General features: G+C 40.8%; 1 protein-coding gene across 1 annotated transcript in view; it reads right to left on the reverse strand.

Annotated features, from left to right (window-relative positions):
* Nucleotides 1-2,071, reverse strand: part of RpLP0-like (ribosomal protein LP0-like) — a 37,273-nt gene extending 35,202 nt beyond the window's left edge. The window contains exon 1 of the mRNA XM_071673267.1: nt 1,963-2,071. Within this exon, the coding sequence (XP_071529368.1) occupies nt 1,963-1,990 (28 nt within the window). The 5' untranslated portion in view covers nt 1,991-2,071. The remainder of the gene's footprint in view (nt 1-1,962) is intronic.
* Between the last annotated feature and the right edge of the window lie 9,219 nt (nt 2,072-11,290).

Below are 11,290 nucleotides of genomic sequence, written 5' to 3' on the forward strand. Positions count from 1 at the left end.
GTGCTCAAATTACAGAGGTACAAGTTTGTTGAGTATTCCTGGTAAATTATATGGGAGGGTATTGATTGAAAGGGTGAAGGCATGTACAGAGCATCAGATTGGGGAAGAGCAGTGTGGTTTCAGAGGTGGTAGAGGATGTGTGGATCAGGTGTTTGCTTTGAAGAATGTAAGTGAGAAGTACTTAGAAAAGCAAATGGATTTGTATGTAGCATTTATGGATCTGGAGAAGGCATATGATAGAGCTGATAGAGATGCTCTGTGGAAGGTATTAAGAATATATGGTGTGGGAGGCAAGTTGTTAGATATATATATATATATATATATATATATATATATATATATATATATATATATATATATATATATATATGATATATGGTTGCAAGGTGTGGGCTATAGATAGAGTTGTGCGGAGGAGGGTGGATGTGCTGGAAATGAGATATTTGAGAACAATATGTAGTGTGAGGTGGTTTGATTGAGTAAGTAATGAAAGGGTAAGAGAGATGTGTGGTAATAAAAAGAGTGTGGTTGAGAGAGCAGAAGAGGTGTTTTAAATGGTTTGGTCACATGGAGAGAATGAGTGAGGAAAATCTGACAAAGAGGATATATGTGTCAGAGGTGGAGGGAACGAGAAGTGGGAGACCAAATTGGAGATGGAAAGATGGAGTGAGAAAGATTTTGAGTGATCGGAGCCTGAACATGCAGGAGTGTGAAATGCGTGCAACGAATAGAGTGAATTGGAATGATTTAGTATACCGGGGTCGACGTGGTGTCAATGGATTGAACCAGGGCATGTGAAGCTGCTGGGGTAAACCATGGAAAGTTTTGTGGGGCCTGGATGTGGAAAGGGAGCTGTGGTTTCGGTGCGTTATACATGACAGCTAGAGACTGAGTGTGAACGAATGTGGCTTTTGATGTCTTTTCCTAGCGCTACCTCGTGCACATGCGGAGGGAGTGGTTGTCATTTCATGTGTGGCACGGTGGCAACGGGAATGAATAAGGGCAGACAGTATGAATTATGTACAAGTGTATATATGTATATGTCTGTGTGTGTATATATATGTATACGTTGAGGTGTATAGGTATATGTGCGTGTGTGGACGTGTATGTATACACGTGTATGTGGGTGGGTTGGGCAAGTCTTTCGTCTGTTTCCTTACACTACCTTGCTAACGCGGGAGTCAGCGACAAAGTATAAAATATAATAATATATATATATATATATATATATATATATACATACAAACTCTTACCAAAACCTCTTGTTCGATACCTGTGCTGATTATCAATCACTTCCATGTTAATCTCATATATTATGTGGCACTATTATTTATGTCAAACACATGCCCACATTTCTGCTGTTCTGCTCTCTCTTCTATTAGAGGAATACAAAAAATGCTCAGTTTATATTCTAAAAAAACGAGTTCTAGGTGCAGCACTAAGCATATATTTCACTACATTGATCTGCATAACCAGCATCCTACCTTCAATGTACTTAACCCCATATTTTCTCTGATAAAATGTAGCCCTGGCTAATGCCGTAAATCATATATTATACTCCACATTAGGCTTCCAACTGTTAAAGTACTCTGCAAACACTAAACTCACATTGCTGTAAAAACTAAACAAGCACTGCTGAACAAAATCACTCAATAGCGATGCTGAACTAATCTAGTAACATCAATTACTGTACCATGTGACAATTTCGAGCCGATAAACTTCTTAAGTGATGAAAGTATGGACCATTGGAGACGATAATCCAGAGTCTAATCAATTTTGAGGAACGCAGAGCATCCAGAACTGAAACTAAACTTTAGGGCAGTACGTAATAAGAGGGTTCCTCCGGCCTATGAGGCCCAGGCAGAAAGAATTATACTTATATATATATATATTCCTCTATAATGGTCATGTAAGCCAATAAAATCCCTGAAAGGATTAAACTCAAATGTTAAAAGGACTCACTTTTCTTGTCGCGTCTACACTTAGGCATTTTGTTGAAATTTACAGCACAGCAAGCTAACGTTGTAACCTAACGTGGGTTTGCTTACTAGCGGGATACAAGCATAAACTTTATATAAATCACATACTTATAATTCATTATCAAGTTTTATGTGTAATATGTAGATTCCTTTATTCAAAACGAGAAAAATAAAAGTGGTATTACTTTTCATGGATAACCTTTGCTCAGAGGTTAGAATAATATCAAGGTACGTTTCCCTCTATTTTATTCCGGCCTTGGAAATGTCGAAAAAAAAATTAACAAGAAATTTTCATACAACCTGAAACTTGGAGAGCACGAAAAACAGTTGTAATACGAGAACAAATTGGTAAACCTTAGAATATTTAATGAAACAATTTATCATAAAACAAGCAAGAAACTTAATAAGGTTGGTTGGAAAATAAATCTAAGGGTGATGTGGATATGTTGAAGACTATTTGAAAATATCTAGAAATATGGTATCGGCTTTGATATATAAGTTTGTACCACGTAATTCACATTACACAAAATCAAAGATTGGAAGGAAAATCGTTCCCTTAAGTATCGAAAGATAACATAGAATACTCACAATAGGGAAATATATGGAGACTAGAGAAGAAAAATATGACGACTAAATTACAGGGCTAGAAATCGAATGAGATTATTGACGAGGAAACGAAGAAAAGTGTGAGAATTGTCATTCCTGAATCTAAATACAATCCTAAGCTGGTTTGGAATAACATTAATTCCAAATTAAGATAAAACTTGGTACTCCTAACCTAGAATCATCAGTTAATTCTACGAACAACTGATAAATTAAAAAGAATAGTATGTGCTAAGGCACTGAAGGAAGAAAATTTTACAGCAGTACGCAGGAAATGATTTAGAATTTGACCATAAACAAATCGATACAACCAACACAGTTTGTAAATCATTTTAGAATATGATGAAGCACACGAAAGATGATAACAAATTAAGTGAAAAACACCATCACACTATAAACAAATCGATGTAACTAATATAATTTGTAAATTATGTAAGAGAAAGATGAGGTACAATTTCCTTCCATCAGCGGAAGATCAACTATCGTTAACATTCTCGAGCATTAGGCAATTATGCAAAGGCCGCAGATAAAGGACTAGGAATGGACGCTGCACGTCAATATCTACCTCCATTTGCAGCTTATCATATTTGTGACCCTATTCGTGGGTGGATACTTCATATTTCGGGGAGACAGAAGACGGTGTGATCGTAAAAGGTCGAGAATCAACATTCACAGGTGTAATTAGCGGAATACTCCATGAATCAGTGCTGGGTCTTATGTTTATGATTTGTATTATTGATTCATCACCTGAAGTGAAGTAGACACGATTTATGTTTCAGGAAGATATCTTTAAGTTACAAGTGGAGCTAAGTGTGGATACTGAGTGAGCACAGGGTAAAGGATGGATTTATAGGAAATATGTTTAGAGATAAGAGAGCTTGGGAAGTGAGTCAGTTGTTGTTCGCTGATGATACAGCGTTGGTGGCTGATTCATGTGAGAAACTGCAGAAGCTGGTGACTGAGTTTGGTAAAGTGTGTGAAAGAAGAAAGTTAAGAGTAAATGTGAATAAGAGCAAGGTTATTAGGTACAGTAGGGTTGAGGGTCAAGTCAATTGGGAGTTAAGTTTGAATGGAGAAAAACTGGAGGAAGTAAAGTGTTTTAGATATCTGGGAGTGGATCTGGCAGCAGATGGAACCATGGAAGCGGAAGTGAATCATAGGGTGGGGGAGGGGGCGAAAATCCTGGGAGCCTTGAAGAATGTGTGGAAGTCGAGAACATTATCTCGGAAAGCAAAAATGGGTATGTTTGAAGGAATAGTGGTTCCAACAATGTTGTATGGTTGCGAGGCGTGGGCTATGGATAGAGTTGTGCGCAGGAGGGTGGATGTGCTGGAAATGAGATGTTTTAGGACAATGTGTGGTGTGAGGTGGTTTGATCGAGTAAGTAATGTAAGGGTAAGAGAGATGTGTGGAAATAAAAGGAGCGTGGTTGAGAGAGCAGAAGAGGGTGTTTTGAAATGGTTTGGGCACATGGAGAGAATGAGTGAGGAAAGATTGACCAAGAGGATATATGTGTCGGAGGTGGAGGGAACGAGGAGAAGTGGGAGACCAAATTGGAGGTGGAAAGATGGAGTGAAAAAGATTTTGAGTGATCGGGGCCTGAACATGCAGGAGGGTGAAAGGAGGGCAAGGAATAGAGTGAATTGGATCGATGTGGTATACCGGGGTTGACGTGCTGTCAGTGGATTGAATCAGGGCATGTGAAGCGTCTGGGGTAAACCATGGAAAGTTGTGTGGGGCCTGGATGTGGAAAGGGAGCTGTGGTTTCGGGCATTATTGCATGACAGCTAGAGACTGAGTGTGAACGAATGGGGCCTTTGTTGTCTTTTCCTAGTGCTACCTCGCACACATGAGGAGGGAGGGGGCGATGGGAATGAATAAAGGCAGACTGTGAATTGTGTGCTTGGGTATATATGTATGTGTCTGTGTGTGTATATATATGTGTACATTGAGATGTATAGGTATGTATATTTGCGTGTGTGGACGTGTATGTATATACATTGTGTATGGGGGTGGGTTGGGCCATTTCTTTCGTCTGTTTCCTTGCGCTACCTCGCAAACGCGGGAGACAGCGACAAAGCAAAATAGAAATAAAAAAATGTTTAGGGACATTGGCCATAGAAGAAAATGTACGATGAAGGCTGGATGTATTGGAAATTATATGATTAAGGATGATATATGGTATGAGGAGGGTTGATCGAGCTAGGGTAAGAGTGAGATAGATTAAGTATTATTGTTGAGAAAGCTGAAGAGGGGTGTGATGAGATGGCTTGGATATGTGGATAAAATGAATGGGAGAAGCCAACAATGAGAATGACTATGTCAGAAGAGAGAGAAGGGGAGACAAGAAGTAGGAGACCAAAACGGAGGTGCAAGGACGAAGTGGTAAAGATTTTGAGTGCTTGGCACCCAAACATGCAGCATGATGATGTGGGACGTGCATGGGATAGAGTGAACTTCAGCGATGCGGTACACAGGGAGTGATATTCTATCAATGGGTTTAACCAGGGCATCTGAAGCGGTCGAAAAACCATGCAAAGGTCTATGGGGTTACTTGTAGACAGGAGGCTGTGAGAATCGTGCATGACAGCTAAAGAATGGTTATGGGTGAATGAGGCCATCTTCGTGTATTCTTGCCGCTACTTGCAAGAGGTCACAGTATAAATACCTAACCACGAGGAAAATGAAACACGTCTCTTCCTTTTATATCAAATGGCTGTTGTGCATATATCTCATTCTTGTCTCTCCCCTGATGATGTGACCATTACACGAAAATGCACTTGGGAATTTATCGTGTTTCACTTTCCTCCTGGTTATATATATATATATATATATATATATATATATATATATATATATATATATATATATATATATATATATATATATTCTTTCTTTCAAACTATTCGCCATTTCCTGCGTTAGCGAGGTAGCGTTAAGAACAGAGAACTGGGCCTTTGAGGGAATATCCTCACCTGGCCCCCTTCTCTGTTCCTTCTTTTGGAAAATTAAAAAAAAATAATGAGAGGGGAGGATTTCCAGCCCCCCGCTCCCTCCCCTTTTAGTCGCCTTCTACGACACGCAGGGAATACGTGGGAAGTATTCTTTCTCCCCTATCCCCAGGGATATATATATATATATATATATATATATATATATATATATATATATATATATATATATATATATATATATATATATATATATATGCTCTGTACATGCCTTCACCCTCTCAGTCAATATCCTCCCATATAATTTCCCAGGAATACTCAACAAACTTATACCTCTGTAATTTGAACACTCACCTTTATCCCCTTAGCCTTTGTACAATGGCACTATGCATGCATTCCGCCAATCCTCAGGCACTTCACCATGAGCCATACATATACTGAATATCCTCACCAACCAGTCAGCAACACAGTCACCCCCTTTTTTGATAAATTCTACTACAATGCCATCCAAACCCGCCGCCTTGCTGGCTTTCATCTTCCGCAAAGTTTTCACTACCTATTCTCTGTTTACCAAACCATTCTCCCTGACCCTCTCACTTTGCACACCACCTCGACCAAAACACCCTATATCTTCCACTCTTATCATCTAACACATTCAACAAACCTTCAAAATACTCACTCCATCTCCTTCTCACATCATCACTACTTGTTATTACCTCCCCGTTAGCCCCCTTCACCGATGTTCCCATTTGTTCTCTTGTCTTACGTACTTTATTTACCTCCTTCCAAAACGTATTTTTATCATCCCTAAAATATGATGATACTCTCTCACCTCAACTCTCATTTGCCCTCTTTTTCACCTCTCGCACCTTTCTCTTGACCTCTTCTCCTCTATCTTTTATACATCTCCTAGTCATTTGCAGTATTTCCCAGCAAAAATCGTCCAAATGCCTCTCTCTTCTCTCACTAATAATCTTACTTCTTCATCCCACCACTCACTACTCTTTCTAATCTGCCCACCTACCACGCTTCTCATGCCACAAGCATCTTTTGCGCAAGCCATCACTGCTTCCCTAAATACATCCCATTCCTCCCCCACTCCCCTTACATCCTTTGCTCTCACCTTCTTCCATTCTGCACTCAGTCTTTCCTGGTACTTCCTCACACAAGTCTCCTTCCCAAGCTCACTTACTCTCACCACTCTCTTCACCCCAACGTTCTTCTTTTCTGAAAACCTCTACAAATCTTCACCTTCGCCTCTACAATATAATGATCAGACATCCCTCCAGTTGCACCTCTCAGCACATTCACATCCAAAATTGGAGAAAAGCAGTGTGGTTTCAGAAGTGGTAGAGGATGTGTGGATCAGGTGTTTGCTTTGAAGAATGTATGTGAAAAATGCTTAGGAAAACAAATGGATTTGGATCTGGATTTGACATTTATGGATCTGGAGAAGGCATATGATAGAGTTGATAGAGATACTCTGTGGAAGGTATTAAGAGTATATAATGTGGGAGGCAAATTGCTAGAAGCAGTGTAAAGTTTTTATCGAGGATGTAAGGCATGTGTACGATTAGGAAGAGAGGAAAGTGATTGGTTCCCAGTGAATGTCGGTTTGCAGCAGGAGTGCGTGATGTTTCCATGGTAGTTTAATTTGTTTATGGATGGGGTTGTTACGGAGGTGAATGCAAGAGATTTGGAGAGAGAGGCAAGTATGCAGTCTGTTGTGGATGAGATGGCTTGGGAAGGGAGTCAGTTGTTGTTCGCTGATGATACAACGCTGATGGCTGATTCGGGTGAGAAACTGCAAAAGCTGGTGACTGATTTTGGTAAGGTGTGTGAAAGAAGAAAGCTGAGAGTAAATGTGAATAAGAGCAAGGTTATTAGGTACAGTAGGGTTGAGGGTCAAGTCAATTGGGAGGTAAGTTTGAATGGAGAAAAACTGGAGGATGTAAAGTGTTTTAGATATCTGGGAGTGGATTTGGCAGCAGATGGAACCATGGAAGCGGAAGTGAATCAAAGGGTGGGGAAGGGGGCGAAAGTTCTGGGAGCATTGAAAAATGTGTGGAAGTCGAGAACGTTATCTTGGAAAGCAAAAATGGGTATGTTTGTATGAATAGTGGTTCCAATAATGTTATATGGTTGCGAGGCGTGGGCTATAGATAGAGTTGTGCGGCGGAGGGTGGATGCACTGGAAATGAGATGTTTGAGGACAATATGTGGTGTGAGATAGTTTGATTGGGTAAGTAATGAAAGGGTAAGAGAGATGTGTGGTAATAAAAAGAGTGTAGTTGAGAGAGCAGAAGAAGGTGTGTTGAAATGGTTTGGTCACATGGGGAGAATGAGTGAGGAAAGACTGACAAAGAGGATATATGTGTCAGAGGTGGAGGGAACGAGGAGAAGTGGGAGACCAAATTGGAGGTGGAAAGATGGAGTGAAAAAGATTTTGAGTGGTGGGGGCCTGAACATGCAGGAGGGTGAAAGGCGTGCAAGGAATAGAGTGAATGGGAACGACGTGGTATACCGGGGTTGACGTGCTGTCAATGGATTGGACCAGGGCATGTGAAGCGTCTGGGGTAAACCATGGAAAGTTGTGTGGGGCCTTGATGTGGAAAGGAAGCTGTAGCTTCGGTGCATTATACGTGACGGCTGGAGACTGTGAACGAATGTGGCCTTTGTGTCTTTTCCTTGCGCTACCTCGCAAACGCGTGAGACAGCGACAAAGCAAAATAATGATATATATATATATATATATATATATATATATATATATATATATATATATATATATATATATATATATATATATTCACCTCTTGCACCTTTCTCTTGACCTCCTGTCTCTTTCTTTTATACATCTCCCACTCAATTGCATTTTTTCCCTGCAAAAATCGTCCAAATGCCTCTCTCTTCTCTTTCACTAATACTCTTACTTCTTCATCCCACCACTCACTATCCTTTCTAATCAACCCACCTCCCACTCTTCTCATGCCACAAGCATCTTTTGCGCAATCCATCACTGATTCCCTAAATACATCCCATTCCTCCCCCACTCCCCTTACTTCCATTGTTCTCACCTTTTTCCATTCTGTACTCAGTCTCTCCTGGTACTTCCTCACACAGGTCTCCTTCTCAAGCTCACTTACTCTCACCACCCTCTTCACCCCAACATTCACTCTTCTTTTCTGAAAACCCATACAAATCTTCACCTTAGCCTCCACAAGATAATGATCAGACATCCCTCCAGTTGCACCTCTCAGCACATTAACATCCAAAAGTCTCTTTCGCACGCCTGGGGTGAGAGAGTATCATTAAATTTTAGGGAGAATAAAAAGATGTTCTGGAAGGAGGTAAATAAAGTGCGTAAGACAAGGGAGCAAATGGGAACTTCGGTGAAGGGCGCAAGTGGGGAGGTGATAACAAGTAGTGGTGATGTGAGAAGGAGATGGAGTGAGTATTTTGAAGGTTTGTTGAATGTGTTTGATGATAGAGTGGCAGATATAGGGTGTTTTGGTCGAGGTGGTGTGCAGAGTGAGAGGGTTAGGGAAAATGATTTGGTAAACAGAGAAGAGGTAGTGAAAGCTTTGCGGAAGATGAAAGCCGGCAAGGCAGCAGGTTTGGATGGTATTGCAGTGGAATTTATTAAAAAAGAGGGGTGACTGTATTGTTGACTGGTTGGTAAGGTTATTTAATGTATGTATGACTCATGGTGAGGTGCCTGAGGATTGGCGGAATGCGTGCATAGTGCCATTGTACAAAGGCAAAGGGGATAAGAGTGAGTGCTCAAATTACAGAGGTATAAGTTTGTTGAGTATTCCTGGTAAATTATATGGGAGGGTATTGATTGAGAGGGTGAAGGCATGTACAGAGCATCAGATTGGGGAAGAGCAGTGTGGTTTCAGAAGTGGTAGAGGATGTGTGGATCAGGTGTTTGCTTTGAAGAATGTATGTGAGAAATACTTAGAAAAGCAAATGGATTTGTATGTAGCATTTATGGATCTGGAGAAGGCATATGATAGAGTTGATAGAGATGCTCTGTGGAAGGTATTAAGAATATATGGTGTGTGAGGCAAGTTGTTAGAAGCAGTGAAAAGTTTTTATCGAGGATGTAAGGCATGTGTACGTGTAGGAAGAGAGGAAAGTGATTGGTTCTCAGTGAATGTAGGTTTGCGGCAGGGGTGTGTGATGTCTCCATGGTTGTTTAATTTGTTTATGGATGGGGTTGTTAGGGAGGTGAATGCAAGAGTTTTGGAAAGAGGGGCAAGTATGAAGTCTGTTGGGGATGAGAGAGCTTGGGAAGTGAGTCAGTTGTTGTTCGCTGATGATACAGCGCTGGTGGCTGATTCATGTGAGAAACTGCAGAAGCTGGTGACTGAGTTTGGAAAAGTGTGTGGAAGAAAAAAGTTAAGAGTAAATGTGAATAAGAGCAAGGTTATTAGGTACAGTAGGGTTGAGGGTCAAGTCAATTGGGAGGTGAGTTTGAATGGAGAAAAACTGGAGGAAGTGAAGTGTTTTAGATATCTGGGAGTGGATCTGGCAGCGGATGGAACCATGGAAGCGGAAGTGGATCATAGGGTGGGGGAGGGGGCGAAAATTCTGGGGGCCTTGAAGAATGTGTGGAAGTCGAGAACATTATCTCTGAAAGCAAAAATGGGTATGTTTGAAGGAATAGTGGTTCCAACAATGTTGTATGGTTGCGAGGCGTGGGCTATGGATAGAGTTGTGCGCAGGAGGATGGATGTGCTGGAAGTGAGATGTTTGAGGACAATGTGTGGTGTGAGGTGGTTTGATCGAGTGAGTAACGTAAGGGTAAGAGAGATGTGTGGAAATAAAAAGAGCGTGGTTGAGAGAGCAGAAGAGGGTGTTTTGAAGTGGTTTGGGCACATGGAGAGGATGAGTGAGGAAAGATTGACCAAGAGGATATATGTGTCGGAGGTGGAGGGAACAAGGAGAAGAGGGAGACCAAATTGGAGGTGGAAAGATGGAGTGAAAAAGATTTTGTGTGATCGGGGCCTGAACATGCAGGAGGGTGAAAGGAGGGCAAGGAATAGAGTGAGTTGGAGCGATGTGGTATACCGGGGTTGACGTGCTGTCAGTGGATTGAAGCAGGGCATGTGAAGCGTCTGGGGTAAACCGTGGAAGGCTGTGTAGGTATGTATATTTGCGTGTGTGGACGTATGTATATACATGTGTATGGGGGGGGGTTGGGCCATTTCTTTCGTCTGTTTCCTTGCGCTACCTCGCAAACGCGGGAGACAGCGACAAAGCAAAATAAAATAAATGAAATATATATATATATATATATATATATATATATATATATATATATATATATATATATATGTATATATATATATATATATATATATATATATATATATATATATATATATATATATATATATATATGTATATATATATATATATATATATGTATTGTTTTTTTTTTTTTTTTTTTTGCTTTGTCGCTGTCTCCCGCGTTTGCGAGGTAGCGCAAGGAAACAGACGAAAGAAATGGCCCAACCCACCCCCATACACATGTATATACATACGTCCACACACGCAAATATACATACCTATACAGCTTTCCATGGTTTACCCCAGACGCTTCACATGCCCTGATTCAATCCACTGACAGCACGTCAACCCCGGTACACCACATCGATCCAATTCACTCTATTCCTTGCCCTCCTTTCACCCTCCTGCATGTTCAGGCCCCGGTCACACAAAATCTTTTTCACTCCATCTTTCCACCTC

This window comes from Panulirus ornatus, chromosome 18 (assembly GCF_036320965.1).
Source record: "Panulirus ornatus isolate Po-2019 chromosome 18, ASM3632096v1, whole genome shotgun sequence".
Classification (NCBI taxonomy): Eukaryota; Metazoa; Arthropoda; class Malacostraca; order Decapoda; family Palinuridae; genus Panulirus; species Panulirus ornatus.